The sequence below is a fragment of the Ochotona curzoniae genome, unplaced genomic scaffold (genome assembly GCF_017591425.1).
Source record: "Ochotona curzoniae isolate NIBS_2020 unplaced genomic scaffold, NIBS_Ocur_1.0 contig_1014, whole genome shotgun sequence".
NCBI classification, from domain to species: Eukaryota; Metazoa; Chordata; class Mammalia; order Lagomorpha; family Ochotonidae; genus Ochotona; species Ochotona curzoniae.
This window is the reverse complement of record NW_024464920.1, coordinates 30,864,484-30,884,098: the sequence shown is the minus strand read 5'-3', so window position 1 is coordinate 30,884,098 and position 19,615 is coordinate 30,864,484. Positions and strand designations below refer to the sequence as shown.

Below are 19,615 nucleotides of genomic sequence, written 5' to 3'. Positions count from 1 at the left end.
CAACGGCTGATGCTATGCCGGTCCAAAGCCAGGAGCTTCTTCCGGGTCTCCCACGCGGGTGCAGGTTCCCAAAGCTTTGGGCTGTCCTCGACTGCTTTCCCAGGCCACAGGCAGGGAGCTGGATGGGAAGCGGGGCCGCCGGGACTAGAACCGGTGCCCATATGGGATCCCGGGCGTGCAAGGCAAGGACCTTAACCACTGCGCCATCGTGCCAGGCCCTGATATACATCCTTAGGAACCAGTAGTGAATGTAGAAAGAAGGAAAATGAAATTTTTTTTCTGGTGGTTCCCAGGTTGGCAACCTCCAGCTTCTCAAAGATGAGTATGGGAAGTTCAGGAAAGAGTGTAAAATTATGAGAGAGAGAGAGGGTAGAGGTAGAGGTGTTTCTGAAAACCTGAGTAGCAAGTTTACAGTAGAGAGCACCTCCATAAATTCCATCAGAGAAAAAGCTACTGTGCTCACACAGAGGGCAAGTTCATGTGTATCTCTGGCATTTACCAACATCTGTTTTCTGCGGAGTGTGGAGATGCCAGAGATGTGCGAGACGCAGGGGTGGTTCTTATCTGCTTAGGGAACAGACTCCAAATTTTTGTAGGCTGTCAGTTAAAAAGTACAGAGTTAGGGCTTTTGCTTGTCACCAGAGAAACCAACCCTGCAGCAGTAATATCCTCATTCAACACTTGTAGAAGATGTTAATGCAAAGTTTCAGTAAAAATGAATATGATACCAAAAATCACAATAGAAGCTGATATATTACCACTATGATTTAATTTGCTGGTAATTAGGCTGATATGATACAATAATTATTATAATAGAAAAATGAGTACGATAAGCCATGAAACGGGGCCATACCAGGAGGAGATGAATTTTAAAGGTGAAATCAGTAAGATGCTTGCTAAGACTGGCGTCATGGTGTGAAGCTGAGCAGACTCTTGGGACATGGCATCCCATATCGACACGCGTTCCATTTCTGGATGCTCTGCTTCCAACCCGGTTCCCTGCTCATGTGCCTGGGCAAGCAGCAGAGTGTAGCACAGATACTTGGGCCCCTGGAACCCATCCCGGTGGACTGGATAGAGTTCCTTGCTCCTGCCTTTAGCCTAACCCAGCCCTGATGAGTGTTGCCATTTGAGGAGAGAATGAGTAGATGAAAGATCTCTTTGTCCTTCTCTGTCACTGTCTTTCAAATGAATGAATGAATGAACAAATAATCTGTTAAAGTGAGATTTTTGGTAACTTTCAGGACACGGGGGGAGAAAGAAATGCAATAACACTTTTCCCAAAGTTCCAGCTTACAAAAAAAAAAATGCAAGAAAAACAAAAGCAAAACCAACCAAACAAAAAAAGTGGCTTGGCAGTATAATTGAGTTTGAAGTGGAACCAAGTCGGTGTCAATAATCAGAAAATAATGGAGTCTGCTTTTTCACCTTTGGAGAATGAAAGTGATGGGAGGGTGTGTGCCAGTTATTTGGGTAATTGCATTGGATCTCAGTGGGAATTAATGCTTAAACAAAATGACATTGCAATTTTTCTGAACTTTGTTGATGTATTATCATCACTTTCTAACCCAGAGACCATCAGAAAAGACTTGTGTTTGGAATTGGTGATAAAATTTGTTGTACCAGGAATGCGTATCTCTCAGATGTACTCCCAGATAGTGCCTCAAAAAGTCAACAAAATAATGATCTGGATCCCCAGGCTGCTCCTCATGATGGTGCAAGGAATAAGCATGACCTTGACAGTAGTATTCGACTGTGTAACGGAGAAATATATTTCATAACGAATGTAAGTGACAACAGGAAAATAATATCAATTGGCAATGTGTTTGTTTTCTTTACATTTCTTTTTTAAGAGTTTGAAAGGCAGAGAAATAGAGGCAGACCAGTCTCCTGCCCACTGATTGACCTTGCCAATGCCCACAGCAGCTGGCGCTGGGCCAGGCTGAAGCCGCAGCTCCAGGTCGTTGCCGCCTCCCGGGATGTGCACCTGCAGAGCGAGTCCACACTGGAGCTACGACTCAGGACAAGTACTCGGATACTTGGTGCATGTTTCCCAGCTGATACCGCCGACTGCTCGGCCAGCCGCTCCCTCCTGTTCTGTTATTGCCTGGCATTGATTCTGAGTTGGCATTCTTGTGTCACAGCTTTTGGTTAGGGATTTTTACATCCATGAAAGATCTTAATTTCCAGGATGGTCTCATCTTGTTTTGGTATCAGGATGATGTTGGCTCCACAACATGAGCTGGGGAGTATTCCTTTTATTTTCTGGAAGCCTTTGTGAAAAAGCGTTTTTAGTAAGTTTGAAATGCTGCAGCAGTAAAAACCAAGTGATTCATTTATTTTGTACAGTTCATTTCCTTGACTGTGGCTTAAGTGTGGAGCCCATGGACCTGGTTGCTTTGTATCTCTTTTTAGTGTCCAGATACTTTTCTAAATTATCTTCCTGAAAGCTGTGAGGAAATGGGAACTTGGAGTCTTTGCGGACACATGTGGTCCAGGGAAGAAGGGAAATGCGTAGACTTCAATAGGGCAGCACGGACCGCTCTTCAGGAATTGAATGAAAGATGACTCACAGAGCAAAAACATCTTGTGTGCATTAAAATACTCAAGAGTGGATATATTTGGTTTTTGTTGAAATTGGATTTTGAGTCTTTCAAACTTTCAAATTTGTAAGAATTACATGCAATATTTTATTTGTAAAGTGTTTATGTTCAACCCCAAATATCTTCATGCGTTCATATTTGAAGAAAATTGTTTTGTTTTGGTGACAGGATGTAGCAGATTGGACTTCCAGTAAAAGAAGATCTTTGACTATCAGTAATATGGCTGGCTTGGAAGTAACCGTGGATTTTAAAAAATTAATGAAACACTGTCACATAAAACATGCCTGGGCAAGAACTATTCATACCTTCCAGGTAGGAGTGAACTTTTGCAAAGCACTTTAAATCGCTTTCCAGGCCACAGAGCACTTTGCATTGCTTTCACTTTCTGTTGCTTCTGTCTTAAATGAATCAGGATTTATAAAAGCACGGAGAGGTGGCTGTTTAGCTCTGGCTGTTGTGGAAATTGGGGCATGAACCAGAAGATGGAAGACCTTCCAAAAAAATACGCAATTTTTAAAATATAGATAATGCCCTATGAACAGTAGTATTTTGCTCACTTTTTTCTTTATCCTTTTTACTCGTGTAAGGGGAACACATTTCCGGTGTTTCACAGTGCGGATTTCGGAGCATACTGATGCTTGCCTCTACCCTTTCAGCTGCAATTTTATCCTGTTTTCTCCTTCCTGTTTCTGATTTTTACAGTGACATGCTTTCAGCTCCCTTTGTAGCACAGGCTTAATCCCTCATTAGGCAAAGAATTCAATAAATAAGTAGGAAAAACAAATAAAACCAACACCTGTAGTCCTTGAGTATAGACAAAAGATATAACCAATAATCAAATCTCCATGTCAGTTTCATAGAGTGCATTTTTTGTAGTCTGTATATTAGTGACAGTGGATCAGAGAAGCATAACGGTTTCTGTACATCCATTTGGTTGTAATGGGCAGGATTTTATTTTTTAATGTATGAATAGTATTCCGTAGTGTATATATACCGCATTTCTTTTTTCCAGTCATTAGTTAGTGAACATCTGGGTTGATTCCATATTTTAGCGATTGTGAATTGACATGCTATAAACATGCAAGTACAGGGCCTGGCACAATGGCTAAGTGGCTAAATCCTCACTTTGCATGTGCTTGGGGTCTCATATGGGTACCAATTCGTGTCCTGGCTGCTCAAATTCCCATCCAGCTCCCTGCTTGTGGCTTGGGAAGGCAGCTGAGGATGGCCCAAAGCCTTGGGACCTTGCACCTCCATGGGAGACCTGGAAGAAACTCCGGGCTCCTGGCTTCGGATAGGCTCAGCTCAGCTGTGGCTGTTGAGGCCACTTGGGGGTGAGCTATCAGATGGAAGATCTTTCTGTATCTCCTTTCCTCTGTACATCTTCCTTTCTACTTTATAATAATAATGATAGGCTAGTACAGATAACTCTCATAATGCTGATTTTATTTTATTTTGATAAATTCCTGGGAGAGGCATGGCTGGATTGTGTGGTAGAACTCTTTCTGGGTTTCTGAGGAATCTTCATACTGTATTCCATAATGATTGCACGGTGCACCTGCCCACCAGCGGTGGGTTAGAGTGTCCTTTTCCTCACGCCCTTGCCAGCATTCATTGTTCTCTGACTTGTGTATGATATCTATTCTACCTGACGTGACGTAAAACTTCCTTGTCGCTTTCACTTGCGTTTGCCTAATGGCTGGTGATTGTGAGCATTTTGTCATGTGTCTCTTGGCCTTTTGAATTTCATCATTTGAAACGTCACTGTGCCATTTTCCCATTTCTTAACTGGATTGTGTTGTTGTTGAGTTTCTGGAGATTTCTAAATCCTGATTGTTAATCCTCCGCAGTTGCATAGTTTGCAGATGTGTTTTTCATTTTTGTTGCCTCTTCACTCTGTTGAGGGTTTCCTTAACACAGAACCTTCCTAGCTCTATGTAATCCCACTTGTCTATTTCTGTGTTAATTGTCTCTGCTTCTGGGGACTCTTCCAGAACGTCTCTGCGGATTTTCCCTACTGTTTTCCTTTGGTAATTTCATGGCTCTGGTCTTGGGTTTAGATATCCCTCACCCATTTAGAGTTGATTTTTGCATAAGATGGAAGATAGAGATCTCGTTTCCCACTTTCCCAGCACCATTTGTTGGCAAAGCTGTTCTCTTTCCAGGAACTGATTTTTTTTAGCTTGTTTGTTCAAGATCGTCTTGTACGTTCATGGACTGATTTCTGGGGCTTCTGTTCTGTCCCATTGTTCTATGTGTCTATTTTTCTGCCAGTGCCATGCTGTTTTGATTAATTACTGCCTTAAAGTATATTTTGAAATCTGTTATTTTGATGCCGCCAGCTTTGTTATTGTTATTTAAGAATGTGAAAGCAATCTGACTGCCCTAGTGTTTTCTTATGAATTTTAGCATCATTTTTTCTAAAACTGTGAAGAATGTTGTTGGCATTTTTATTGGAATGACAATGCATTTTTAATCACTTTGAGTAGAAATTGAATTATGAGCATTTTGATGATATTAATTCTTACAATTCATGAACTTGGAAAACTTTTGCATCTTATTTTTCTCTTTAATGTTTTGCAATTTTCATTGTACAGATTTTTCACATCCTTGGTAACATTTGTCCCAAGGTATGTAACTTTTTCCAGGTCTATGAATAGTATTAATCTTACAAGTTCATTCTCAGGCATAGCACTATCTCTATACAAATGGCTGTTTATTTTTCTGTGTTGATTTTATATATTGCTACTTTGCCCAACTCTTATGAGTTCTAGTAGTTCTTGGTAGAATCTTGGTTCCCTTCTATATAGGATCATGTCAATTGCAGACAGAGATCATTTGACTTCCTCCTTTTCAGTTAGTATCTGTTAATTTCTTTCCTTGTGTAATGGCACTGGTAGAGCCATTGCAGTGGGAAAGTTCCAGACTTAGAAATGCTTACGACATTTCCCCTTTCAATCTGATGCTGGCTGTGGGTTTGTCCTTTGTTGCCTTTATTGCCATAAGGAGTGTTTCTTCTTTGCTTAGTTTGCTTAATTAAGGTTTTTATCATGAAAGAAAGTTGTATTTTATCAACTGATTTTTTGCATTTATTGAATAATCATATGGTTTTTATCCTTCAGTTTGTTAATGTGTCACATTTATTGATTTGCATATATTGTACCATCCCTGTAGGCAGGAATAAATTCCACTTGGTCTGGGTGAATGATTTTTCTGATGTGTTTTAGAGCTTGGTTAGCTAGTATTTTGATGAAGATTTTTACATCTGTCTTCATCAGGGATAGGTATTGGTGTTTAGTTTTCTTTGTATTTTCTTTTTCTGGCTTTGAGATTAAGCTGGTGATTCTGGCCACATAAAAGGAATTTGGGAAAATTCCCTTCCTTCCAATTGTTTTGAGTAGTTTAAGAAAGCTGTAACCAGCTCTTCTTGAGAAGTTTGATAGAATTCAACAATGAAGTCATCTGGTCCTGGACTTTTCTTTATATGGTCTTTATTACTGATTCAATCTCTGTAACAGTGATTGGTCTCTTTTGGTTTTTATTTCTTCATGGCTTAATTTTGGTATTGTTTGTGTCCAGAAATCTATCAGTTTCTTCCTAATTTCTCAGTTTGTTGGCATACCACTGTTCATAGTAATTATTGATATTTCTGCAGTATCCATTGTGATATCTCCTTTTTCATCTAAAATTTTATTAATTTGGGCTCTTGTTTCTTTCTTTTGGTTTGGTTGACCAGTAGTGTATTGATTTTGTATATTTTGGAAATCTTTTTATTTCACTGATCTTTTGGTTTTATTTCTTTAATCTTAATTATTTCTTTCCTCTTACAGTTTTTGCTTTGGGTTGTTGTGTTTTTAGATCCTTGAGATGTATTACTAGATCAGTTATTTGACTCCCTAATTTTTTGGTGTAGGCACTAATTGCTCTGACTTTCGCCCTGAACACTGCTTTTGCTGCAAACCATACATTTTGATACATTTTGCTGTCATCTTCATTGGTTTTCAGGATTGTCTTCCTTTCACTTTTGATTTCTTGCTGGACACACTGTTTATTCCGGACTGTCTTATTTAGTCTCCATGTGTTAATCTCCAGCTTCATTCCATTGTAGTCAGAAAAAAACCTGTTATGATTTCAATTTTCTTGCATTTTTTAGACTTTGTGGTCTAGATGTGGTTTCTTCCAGAGAAAGTTCTATGCACTGATGAAAAAGCATGCCACCTTTTAGGTTCATTTACATTTGCTTAAAATAGCCTGATGCCCTGGCATTGAGTGCACACAGATTAGCTATGGCTAGATCTCCCTACTGAATTGATCCATTAGTCATTACATAAAGCCCTTCTTGGTCTCGTTTAACAGTTGTTGTGCTAAAGTCTATTTTGTCTGATAATGGAGTGGCTATTCCTGCTCTTTTTTCCTTTCTCTTAGTATGAAATATCTTTTTTTCATCCTGCTAACTTTCGTGTGTGGATATCTTTCATGGTGTGGTAAGTTTCTTGCAAATTCATGGGTCTTATTTTTGTAATCTGTTCGGTCAGTCAGTGTCTTTTCATTGTGGAATTTAGGCCATTTCCATTTTTATTTATTATTGATTAGTAATGACTTGGCTGTGCCATTTTTCTATGTATATGCCTATTGGTTTCTTTTAAATTTCCTTTATGTTTGTGCTAGGAGATTCTCTGCCTTAAATTCTTTGATGACTGTCACTCTGTGTGTCTCTGTACAGACGATCCTGAAGCATCACTTGTAAGGCTGGACATTTGTGACAAATTCTTTCAACTTCTGTTTTGAAAAGTATCTCATCTTAATTTGTAAATGAGAGCCTTGCAGGCTACACTGTTCTGGATTGACAGGCTTTTAAAGACTTGTATCATAACTCTCTATTCTGTCCTAGTCTGTAAGGTTTCTTTTAAGAAATCAGTTGTCAGTCTAACCGTACATCCTCTGAAGGTAATCTAGCATTTCTTTCGTGCAATTTCTGAATCCTTCTGATAAGTTTGACTATAATGTGTCGTGGTAAAGACTGTTCTGTCATGTCTGTTAGGAGTTCTCTGTACTTCCTGTACCTGGTTATCTCTTTCTCCAAATCAAGGAGCCTTTCTGATAGTATTTAACTGAATAGGCCTTATAATCAATTCTGTCTTTGCACATCTTCAGAATCTACTAGGTTTGGTCATTTGATAGGATCCCATAAAGCTTGAGTGCTATTTTCAGTTTTTCTCATTTCTTCTGCTGCCCCTGCTTCTGTCTCTCTTTTCCTCCTTTCCTCCTCAGCTTCCTCCTTCTCCCTTTGCTTTTTCCTCTCCTCTTCCTTCTCTTCCTCCCTCTCATGAAGCCAGCAACCAGAAGTTTCATGCAGGCATCCGTGTGGGCTCAAGGTCCAAGAACTTTGGCCATATTTTTCTGCTTTTCCAGGCCATCAGCAGGGAGCTGGATTGGAAGTGGAGCAGCCGGGACATAAATCAGTGCTCATTTGGGGTGCTAGTGCTGTAGGTGGTGGTCTTAACCTTCCATGCCACAGGACTGACTTCCAAAACAGATGTTTTTATGCCTCTATTCTATAAACTCTTTTCTATTTTTAATTTTTTTAAACTTTTAAGCTGTTTTTTTTTTTTTAAATAAAAAATAAGCACAGTTGATTATCCAAGGCGTGCTGGGTCTGGGTCATCAGTCACTATCTTTCCTGCTTCCCAGCTTGTCTCACCAGCAGATCTTCTTGGGAAGAGTCTTGTACGGTTGGGGCTTGGAACCTTTTTTTTTTCTCCCAGTGGCCATTTGGATATTTATGTCATTCACAAGCCACACAATTTTTTTCCCAGTGTTACTTAATTATTAAAGTTAGTTGGGCCAGACATTTAATACAGTGACTGAGATGCTACTTTTAACTCAGCTCCAGCTGTTGCAGCCACTTGGGGAGTGAACCAATGGATGGAGGATCTTAAAAAGAAAAAGCAGAGAAGGAGGGAGAGCGTGAGACAAGCTCCTGTGTGCTGGTGCACTCTCCATGTGTCTGCCATGGCCCCTGTCTAGGATTGCAGTTAGGAGCCAAGAACTTGGTCACTGGAGCCATCACTTCTGCCTCCTGGTGTCTGCAGTAGCAGGAAGCTGGAGTTGGGAGCCAGCGCTGGGGATCAGACCCAGATAGCTCAGTATGGGATGTGGTATCTTGACTGGCATCCTAACTGTGAGGCCAGATGCCAGCTTCTCCAAGTCTTTTGTTAAGGAAGATGTAGAACTGTGTGCTCATTTATTACAGCTATTTTTCTCCAAGCCAATTGTGAACATATCAGTCCTGAGCATGGTAACATGCTTAGCAAACGTGAGGTCTTGGGAAGTGAATAAAATGGAACTGATAGTATGGGTTTATGTGACGTCTCTTAGCCAGCAGAAGGTACTTGGGAGAACTGTGTGAATGCCCCTCCTTACTGTGTGTGTAACCTGGGGACCCGTTCGGCAGCACCAAGCCTTCCCTCCGTGTTTTTGCCTTGCAGGGGTCTGAGGAACACACGGTTGCGTACGTGGTGGGGAAGGCGGGCCGCCAACACTGGCAGCATGTCTACACCGCAGTGACCAGGGGCCGCTGCCGAGTGTATGTCATTGCAGAAGAGTCGCAACTCCAAGCTGCCATCAGGAGAAACGACGTTACCAGGAAAACACGTTTGAAACATTTCTTGCAAAATAAGCTCTCTGATGACCTGTTGGCTTCGCAGTGTTCTCCATCACCAAGCAGGAGCACTGGGGACCACAGAGAGGACAGCACTGAGCCAGCAGCACCTCGCGTAGAGGGCAGCACTGAGCCAGCAGCACCTCGCGTAGAGGGCAGCACTGAGCCAGCAGCACCTCGCGTAGAGGGCAGCACTGAGCCAGCAGCATCTCCCCTCCCCATGTGGAAGTGGAATGTGGAGACCAGTGACCTCAGCGGAAGCAGGGACTCTCTGGCTGACTGTAACATACACGATGATGAGATATGGGATTTGCCTTCACTCGAGGAAGTGGATAAAGATGAGCATTTAAGACAATCACGGGGATCCAAAAGAGGCTGTGGTTTGAAAGAGAGTGAAAGCCCAAACAAAGTCCTTATGGTAGGAGTGCTCAGGTTTTTCTTAAGTATTTCGCTGTGAATGTGTGCGTCTGATACTGTTGCCTTCTGCCAAAAGACTTAGAAACAATTGTCCTATCCCTCTTCTCTGCTTGGGGCTGCCACTTTCGGCACCGTCAGCTGGTTGTTGCGAAGAGATGTGCTCGAAGAAACCTCTTTGTTGGGGTGGGCATTTGGCCTCATGGCTGAAAGGTTAAGATGCTCGCGACCTGCGCTGGAGCGCCTGGGCTCACCGTCCACATCCAACCCTGACTCCTTCTGCTTGCTGATGCCAGCACCGGGAGACAGTCAGTGGGTGATGACGCAGCTGGGTCCCTGCCACCCACATGGGGGGCCTGGTTTGAGCCCCAGCCCTCGCGGGCATTTGGGAAGCAAGCCAGCAAATGGAAACGCTTTGTCTCTCAAATAAATACAATTTTTAAAAAAAGAAAACACCAAAACCCTAAAAATCTCTTCCTCATCCTATTCTTTCTGGTTATCTTCCTTGTCAGCGCTTTGCCCACCTGGCCTCCATTTTTGCAGATGCTAATTTGGCTTTTATCCGCAGAGCTTCGTTTACACCCTTTGTGGCATTCTTCTTGCCAACTCCAAGGGCCTCTCGCGGGTCTTGGCCTTTCTTTCCCCCACATGCGGAAGCCCAAGTGTCGCTGCCATTTCAGCATGTTCTTCCTCTGGATTCAGTGTGGGTTTGTCTGACACTGGCTCTGTCTCCCCCAGTCTTCTCCCTTATGCGCTGTTTTCCCATCCTCTCTGGAGGCCTTTCTGCAAGGCTGGCTTCCCTTCACCTGGGAGCCTCGTGGTTGCAGCCCTGCTCTTCGCACAGGTGGTTTTGTTCAACACGATTTCCACCGGCTTTCACCCTAGGGACTGGGGATTCAGATACAGGTGGCGGTCCTCACTCTTGCGTGTGGTGGAGACAGCTGTGCCAGGGATGTGGGGATCCTTTGTGTGCCCCCACCCTGAAGAGGGGCCAGCTAGCCAATTCCTTACCCGGATTTTTTCCCCCCCAAAGGTCTTTGTGGACTCATGGATCAATGCCATTTTGCATCTGCTGGATTCCACATTGCAGTCTATGCTGGCAGTTACACTGCTTGGCATACCTCTAAGTAGTTGCTAGCTTTGTTGCAAAACCTCTCTCTGATTTCTTCCATTCTAGCTAGTCTGCCTGGGTTAGGTCGTGATCTCACTTCAGCCAGCTGCGGCCCTGCCTACTTTGCTGTCTGCCTAGCTCCTGTTCTCCTGGTGGACCCCCACATTGTCACCAGCTCACCTGCCCCGCTGTGCTCCTTTCACTCCTTCGTTCAGAACCTTTAGTGGTTTCCTGGTGCCTGCACACAAATTCTGGTCTGTCGAGCTTGGCATTTGGGGCCTTTCTGGTCTGATGTCAGCTTTCTATACATTGCATGTCCCACTGTTCCTAGCGTCTTCTGTTCCCTTTGGCCCTTGCTATGTACCTGGCTTTCCTGCCTTTCTCTCTGCCTTTCCTCACTCAGCATTTAAAAAAAAATAACAAAACTTTGAAAAACTGTCATGCCAATCACTGATCCCAATGTTGGAGGGAAGATACGTTCCTAGCTTCACACTTACTAGGTTGCATTGATGTGACATAGGCAATACATGAAAAATAGAATCTTGATCAAGAAAGACTATGAGGCAATGAAGTAAATACAGTGAGGTAGGGATTGGGGTGGGGAGGGCAGGCAGCAGGTGCTATGTTAGCTACAGGCTGGCGTGTTGTGGGACAGGTGGCAGGTGAGCCATGCATTGAATGGTGTGATAGAGCCAGCAAGTGAGGCTGCCAGGCCAAGGATGCAGAAACACCCACCTGAAAAGGCGGTCATTTTTGTGTAGAAGTGGTGGAAAGCCCACGTCACTGGTTAGCAAGAACGAGGTGGGTGGAGTCACCGGAGGGAGTTGGGATTTTGTTCTGCTCACAGTCGAATCCGGAGAGGGCTGTACGCAGGAATGTGATGTCGTGTAGTGTGCACTCAGTGATGTCCCTTCTGGTTTCTGTGGAGGTGATCTGTGTGTAGTGCAGGGAGAGCAAGCAGACCAGGCAAGAGGTGGTCCTGGGAGAGCCTGCAGAGAATCGGTGGCTGATACGGGCTTGGGTGCTTGTTGCATCTTGACAACGAGGTCTATATCCCTTGCTGTTTGCATGAGGGAGTAAGAGGAAAAGTAATTCAAATGATTCCTGGATTTTTGAGTGAAGAAATTTAGGCAATAGCAGTGCCATTTCTTTGAGATGAGAGCTATGTGAAAACTCCTGTTGTGGAAATGGATAGTGACAGGCTGTGTTTAAGTTGCCTATTAAACAAATAAGTCAGAAGCTGCTGGAGGGATGGAGCAGCTCAGGTCGGAGTGGGATGGAGAGTGTGTGTTTGGGAACCGTTTTGCCCGTGGTAGCATCAGAAGGACTAGGTCAGTTAATTTCAGGAGAAACCAGAGCGAGGAGGGCATCCTCACGACAGTGCTGTGTTATCCCCAACCCTGCCAGGTCTGCTGGTAGAGGAACAAAGGGAGACTGAAACAATGTCTGTAAGATAGAAAAATCAGTGCGGAGGGAAGGGCATAAGAGCCCGATCAGCTCGCAGCAGAGCTTGGTGAGAGGAGAGGGCAAGGGGTGAGCTCCAAGGATGGTACTGTGGGAAGACGTGGGGGGATGGTGTTGTATCCGGATGGAAGACCTCTGGGCAAGGATGGATTTATTATTTCATTGATCTTGGGTGTGCATGTTAAGGCTTCTCAATGTGTGGCTGGATAATCCAGTGAAGAAATTGGGATGCAGAGGGGGTTGTTACGGGAAGGGAGCCCTAGAGTTGGCAAGGTAGAAAACAGTGAGTGGAACAGTGACTTAGATGGGTGTGGGTCAGAGGACCTTTCTCCTTTGCCGAGGGCAGTCTATCTTGGTGTATTTTCTTCCATTGCAGTTTTTTCCTGTATTTGAGTCCGGCTCGGTTTCTGTTTTGTCCATGAAGTCTTCCCCTTCTGCAAACTCCTGGGGGAGGCAGTGCCCTTTGCCTCCACTGCGCAAGCAGTAACCACCACCTGCAGCTCTGTGAATCGGACCTCCTGAGTGTGCTGTCACTGTTGATCTGCTAGGACATCTGGCACAATTGCTTGTCACTTGCTAATACTTCCGAAGTAGTCATGACAATAAGAGTTATGAATTTAAGGCAATGGGGCTGTAAGGAGATTCAGACTTTCAGAATCTTACTTAAAGCCTTCTCATTCTTGCAGTGTCCCCTGCTTTGAGAATTTCTTTTGAAATGGTTTGCAGAGACACTAAATGATCTTTTTGAATGTTCATAAGGGAAACAAACACATACTGAGTTATTCTTTGAGTTGTAGGATCCTCCAAAAGTTGTTTGATTTCTGGGTTTTACCAGTTGGATGATCCAGTTTGAGAAATGCCATTTTCTCAAAAAAAAAAAAAAAAAGTTGGGATTGTAAGGTATTTCCAAATGAAGTCCCACAGGAAGCTTAAACCGGCTGTGTGTGCAGGCGGTGGACTTGTCTTCGGCCTCACCAGCTGTGGTAATGACACCGAGAGGCTGTGACAGGAACCCAGATGATGAAGTGTTCATGGTAATTGCTGATGCCAGACTGAGTTCCACACGCTCTGTCCTCAGATGGGCATGCAGTCATTAGAAGGTTCTCTGAGTTTGCCTGAAGTGTTGGCGTATTAGGCAACTACAGGTGAGGAACTGTAAGAAGGGTTAGAGTGCAGGGGCCAAGGACACAGGAACAGTTGAGGGAGATACTGTGTCCTGTCTTCTGTGTATCTGTCTTAGTGTCTGCTTAATTGAACATCTGTTTTGCCTAAAACACATTTTCAGAGAGCCATCTAGAATAATACTTGTGCCAAGTTGACACATAAGATAAGCTATGAAATAGTCTGCTACCGTGAACAAAATTTAAATTGTGAAAGATGGATCCTCTGCGTACATATACAGCCTGTTTTAAACCTGAGTTGTGTTTATTTGTCCATTTCCTAATGATGAAATCTCATGATCACACTGGCCCATTGACTGTCATGTGGGCGTCACTAATAGTACGAAGGATGTGATGGTGGCACTGCGGGTCTCCCGTTACTGCAGGCAGGGCGTTATTGTGGTCAGACAGTTGAGCAGCCATACAGGACTCCATGCTTAAAGCTTAATGTGCTCTGTTGTCACTACCTTGAAATTCCTAAGGTTTGAACTGAGAACCCATGCTTTAAATGATGTAGTGGGTCTGCATGTGCCTTTAGGGATTAGGCGTGTACTTACTCATGAAAGAATTCATTCTACATACCAGGCCCACTGTTGGGTGCTGGGTGTGTGACAGTGAGCTCTTGCTAAGGGGCTGAAAGCCACTGGCTCTGTTTCCTCTAGTTTTCCGTGGATTGCAAAACATGTGTTAGGTATTTTTCTGAAGCACTCAGAGGGGAATAGTCAGAAGCAACTGACTTCATTTTGGCAGAATTGTCTTGTATGGAAACAAGAGTTTATTTGAGCTTACTGCTCCGAGACCCAGGAAAACACATACGTTAGATCATCATGAATTTGTAATCTGAGCTTTTACAATATTCAAAGAGACATTAAAGGTAATGAATATAATTACTTCAATTGCTTGCCAAGAATTTAGTATGGGTACCATTTTGTGGTAAGGAAATTCTTGGTGCAACTGCTGCTTGTGAGGCCCAGATCCCATATTCAATGCTTGGTTGGAGTTTTGGCTTTGCTTTGTTGTTTGTTGTGCTGTTGTTGAGTTTCTGAAGCTCTTTGTAAATCCTGGTGTTAGTTTCCTATGTGCTGTGCAGTGTGCAAAGATATTCTCCATTCTGTCAGTTGCTTCTTCACTTTGTTAATTGTCTCCCTTGCTGTACGGAAGCTTCGTAGTTTCATGTGGAGCCATTTGTTTATTTTGGCTTTGGCTGCCTGTGCTTTGGGTGAATTTTAGAACCAGTCTTTCCCAATGCCTGTATCTTGGAGAGAACTTGCTGTGTTTCCCTCTAAAAGTCTGATGGATTCTGGCTGCAGATTTGATCCTTGATCCATTTAGAGCTGCTGTTCGTATAAGCTGACAGGAGGGGTTTTGCCTCTCACTTCTGCAGGCTGCTGTCCAGTTGTCCTAACGGTATTTGTTGAAGAAACCAACTTTTTCCCCTGGATTATTTTCAGTTCTCTTGTCAAAGATTTGTTGTCTGCACACGTGTGGGCTCCCTTCTGGGGTTTCTGTTCTGTTCCATTGGTCTTCTCTATTTCTGTACCAATGCCAGCCTGTTTTGATGATTGCTGCTCTGTAGTGTATCTTGAGATCTGGAATTGTGCTTCCTCGAGCTTTATTTTCTTCTTAAAGATCACATCATTTGATGAAGAGACTGTTCTTTTTTCAAAGATTGATTTCAGGTCGTTTATCAGGTCGATTCTGCTTATTCATCCACACGTCTGTCTTTGTGCCAGTACGAGGCTGTCTTTTTTTATTGTTATTAAAGATTTATTTATATGACTTGATAGAGTTGCAGAAAGAGATCTTACATTTGCTGGTTCACTTCCCAGTTGGTCTGCAGTTACTGGAGCCGAGCTGGTCCAAAGCTGTGAGCCAGAACTTTCCTCTGTGTCTTCCACATGGGTGAAGGGGCCCAGGGTGTTGGGCTGCCCTTGGCTGCTTTTCCAGGTCAGTAGCAGGGAGCTGGATCAGAAATGGAGCTGCTAGGATTAGAACCGGCGCCCATATGGGTGAGGACTTTAGCCGCTAGGCCACGCTGCCGGGCCCTATAAACTTTCCTTTTAATGCTACTTTTGCCGTATTTGTAAGTTTGATGCGTTGTGTTATGATCTTCATTTATTTCCAGGAATTTTTTTAGTTTCCCTACTCCATCTTTTCTGTGACCCGTTGCTCATGCAGGATTGCGTTGTTCGGTTTACACGTGCTGGCATAATCTCCTTATATCCTGAATTGTTAATTTTCTTCATTCACTCAGGTCAGAAAAGATACTTGGTATGGTGTGCATTTTTTTTTTTTTTCTTTTTACGGTTTGCTGAGACTTGCTCTATGACCTGCCATGTGTTCTGTCCTGGAGAAAATGGCACACACTGCTGAAAAGAATGTCTATTTTCAACTGTGGGTAAAATTTTCTGTTGATATCAATTAGTCCCACTTGGTCCATGTGTGGATCAGCTCTGTTTGTTGATTTTCTCATGGATGAGGTGGGGTGTTGAAGCCCTCCATCACTGTTGTACTGGAGTCTTTGTCTCCTTTTCAGCCTGTTAACATCTGTTTCCATAGCCAGGCACCCTGGCCTTGGATGCATACACATTTACTAAAGTCATCTCTTTCTTGCAAATTGATCCCTTAATCTTCACATTGTTCCCATTGTTGCCTCTTTTGACAGTTTGTGTTAAAGTTTCTTTGGTCTGCTGTTTGGATTCAATGGGATTCACTGGTTACCTGCCCCCTGCTAGGGCCCGGAAACCCGCAGACCTCCAGTTGTCCAGTGGCAGTCTCCCCAGCGTCAGATGGAGTCGGGTGCTGGCCCCCACGCTGCCACGCAGGTGTACCACCCACCCTGCCCTCATGTCTCCTCCTCCTCCCCTAAAGATCCCACTGCAAACATCCTCTGACCTCCCCCACCTCCTCGCTTTTTGTCAAGTTCCCCTTAACAAAACCAGCATGTCTTTCCCCCCGTTCAGCCATCTTAGAATCACAAAATTCACTTTTTGATTTTGTTTTAACAGATGGACCAGGAATCTCCACAAGTGTCTTCAGTATTTCAGAATTTGAAGCTAAATAGTTTAGCACGCAGACAACTTTTTAAACCCACGGAAAATCAACAAACATAATTTTACTTCATATTGCTCAAAATAATTTTCTGTTTGATTTCTCCATTCAAGACCAAAATGAACATTGTTTCAGATTTTCAAGATAAAAAGAAAACGTCTGTGCCTGGAATTTTAAGACATGAGTATCAAGTATTTTTAAATGTATCGAATCAAAGAAAGTGTTAATGATCTCAGTGTGTTATCATGAAAGCTGCAGTACTGGATATAAGTTGGGGAAAGTTATGACTGTATTGTAAGAAGTTTTGATTTTTTAGGATAAGATAATTCATGCCTTATTAACTTCTGTGGTCATGGTAGGTTGTCTTTGCAAATGAGTTGAAGCAAAGGCAAAGATGAGCCCTAATTGCCTCTGTTGGTGTTTGTGACTCTCCCGGACGCGGTGTCATTCAGCAAAGTGGTCATTTGCCAAAGGTCCCGTTCCACTCCATCGCCACTGCCCCCCAGTACTGCTGGGACTTAGCCCTGTGAATGCCCTCTGGGTTGGGAACAAGCTCTTTTAGATATATTCCACTTCGGGAAAATGTCTCTAAGAGGGATTTGGTTTTTACATTTTGTATTTATTGTTAATTGGTGCTGTACTTCAATTGTATCTCCTAGAGTTCACGTGTTGAAAATCTAATATCCAGTGCAATCCTGTTGGGGACGGGGCCTAGTGGGCGCTAACTTAGGTCTCCGGAATGATGAAGGCCACCACGCCATGGTTTCTGTTAGAGCAAAGCAGGCTTGGCACCTCTTGTCATCTCGCAAACTCTTCAGCCCTTCACGTTCTGCCGTGTGATGAAGTAGCAAGAAGTACTCTGCCAGTTGCCAGCACCTCCACCCTGGACCAGGCTCCAGAAGCCTCCAGAAGTGTGAGACATGACTATTTTCTCTTAACCTACCCAGAATGTGATACTCTGCTATGGCAACACATGGTGAAAGTGTAAGCTTAGGGGGTAAGCACTGGAGTGAAGCCAGCACGTGGGGTACCACTTGTCTCATAGGGGTGCCTAGAAGGTGTTGGCCCCAGTGCTCCGGTTTCTGCCCCTGCAGGGGAGACTTGCATGGGAGGTGGTGCCCTGGCCTTGGTCTGAAGCTCCCTCCCCCTTTTCTCGCTCCCTCCCCTCCTTGCTCCCTTTCTTTCTCCTTCTCCCCCCCCGCAACTCCACCTTTCAAATAATATTTTTAAAGATTCAGAAGGAAAATGGGCCTGTTGCTCTAGTGTTTATACTAGCTTTGCTGAGATATAATCCATTCCGTTAAAGTCCATGGCTTTGTGCTATACTCAGTGTTGTGCAGCCATCAGCGTAATCAATTTGAGAATATTTTCATATCCTCAAAAGAAGCAAGGCACTCCTCAGCCATAAATGCCCAATCTGCGGCCTCCTCCCCAACCATAGACAAGCAGTCATCTTTTTCTGCATTTCCTGTCACTGGAATCTACAACATGTGGATCTTGGTTGGCATTATGTCGTCAGAGTTCATCTGTGCACTGTCGGTAATATTCCATTTTTCTTTTGCTCTAATAGCATTACATTGTACAGTTAGAAATGTAGGACTTGCCTGTTTTGGCTGCTGTGACTTTGAATGCTGTTCTGAACATCCATGTTTACAGTTGTGTTTGGAGATGTACTTTAATTCTTTAATTTATTCTGGGCATATAACTAGGTGTGGAATTGCCATGTAATGTTTAACCTTCCGAGGAAATGCAAGACGGCTTTCCAAATCACCCGTCCCATTTTATATTTTTACTAGTACTATGTGAGGGCTGTAGCTTCTCTCTTCTTCCCGGTATTTATTATTACCTGGTTTAAATAAATGATTTAAGAGGCCAAGAGACCCAGAGCGCGCCCATCTGCTGGTGACTCCTCAAGCCAAAGGCAGGCACGAATGCAGTGCAGGTCACTGCCAGGAGCGCCAGGACACAGCTGAGCCTCCACTGCTGCCCCTGCATCCCGATCAGATCCCAAGCCAGGATCCCACCCAGGTGACCCGAGCTGGGCAGCTGACCTCATTGCCTGCCTCAGGGCCTGCCTCTCCACCCCCCACGCCCCGGCTGCGTGTGAAATGCTGCTGAGTTGTGGTTTTGATTTGCTTTCTTCCTGTGGCTGATGATGTTCCGCATCTTTCACTAATTGGTTATTTCTCCCTTTGCAGATCTTGTCCCTTACTTTAAAATTGGATTATTTTTCCTTTCCTGATCAAAATATGAGCATTCTCTGTATGTTCTGCCGACATGTGCTTTGCCAAAATGTGACCTGCAATACTTGTCTGCCATTCTGTGCATTTTATGTTTCCTTTCTTGGAGGTGTCTGTCCTCCAGAGGTCCGTGTACAGAAGGCTGGCTACCCAGGGTGGCATTTTGGGTTGCAAGAAGTGTTTTTAGGTGGAAACCTAGTGGAGGGTGGAGGGTTTGTGCCCTCAGCGGTTTCCCTGAGCTTGTACTAAAGCCGGCGTTGGGCCAGCGGTGTCCTGGCTTGCTGGCGGAGCTTTCCTGTGCACGCGCTCTGCCTGCTGTCCGCCACCTTCCCCGAAGGACCAACCTAGCGGAGCGGAGCCATCCTGGACTTGCACCTCCAAAAACACTGAGAAAAGAAATCCTTTCTCCAGGTAACAACAAGCTGATAAATCACAGTGTCCTTTGAGACATAAGTTTTGAGCTCTGATTATGTCCAGTAGATCTATTTTTGTAGCATCCTTGGTATTAAATCCAATAAACCATGAAGATTTTTCCTCTAAGTTTTATTTCCTACATTTAGGTATTGGAGTCAGTTTTGGTGTATGCTCTTGGGAGGGGACCCTGCTCCATTCTCCTGCATGTGAATATGCAGCTGTCCCTCCTGGCTTCAAGTTAGAACAAGACTGATTTCCCATTTGCTGCTTCACTCCCACATGGCCATGGTTGAGCCAGGCGAAGCCAGAAGCTTTGTCTTGGTCTCCCATTGTTTTCTGCTGCTTTCCCAGGCCATCGGCAGAGAGCTCGAAAAGAAATGGACCAGCTGCCACTTCCCATCCAGCTCCCTGACTGTGGCCTGGGAAAGCAGTCAAGGACGGCCCAAAGCCTTGGGACCCTGCACCTGCATGGGAGACCCAGAAGTTGTTCCTGGCTC

The 19,615-nt window shown here is 44.0% G+C and overlaps 1 protein-coding gene across 2 annotated transcripts in view; it reads left to right on the top strand.

Moving 5' to 3' along the window:
• The window catches only part of HELB (DNA helicase B), a 39,720-nt gene extending 20,385 nt beyond the window's left edge, over positions 1-19,335 (top strand). Inside the window, exons 10-14 of one of the 2 annotated variants that reach the window (XM_040982220.1) lie at positions 1,573-1,786; positions 2,772-2,915; positions 9,092-9,345; positions 9,445-9,682; positions 16,422-19,335. In XM_040982220.1, the coding sequence (XP_040838154.1) occupies positions 1,573-1,786; positions 2,772-2,915; positions 9,092-9,345; positions 9,445-9,682; positions 16,422-16,526 (955 nt within the window). In that variant the 3' untranslated portion in view covers positions 16,527-19,335. Of the gene's footprint in view, positions 1-1,572; positions 1,787-2,771; positions 2,916-9,091; positions 9,380-9,444; positions 9,689-16,421 lie in introns of both variants that reach the window. The other variant, XM_040982211.1, reaches the window with a different exon arrangement.
• Positions 19,336-19,615: the final 280 nt, after the last annotated feature.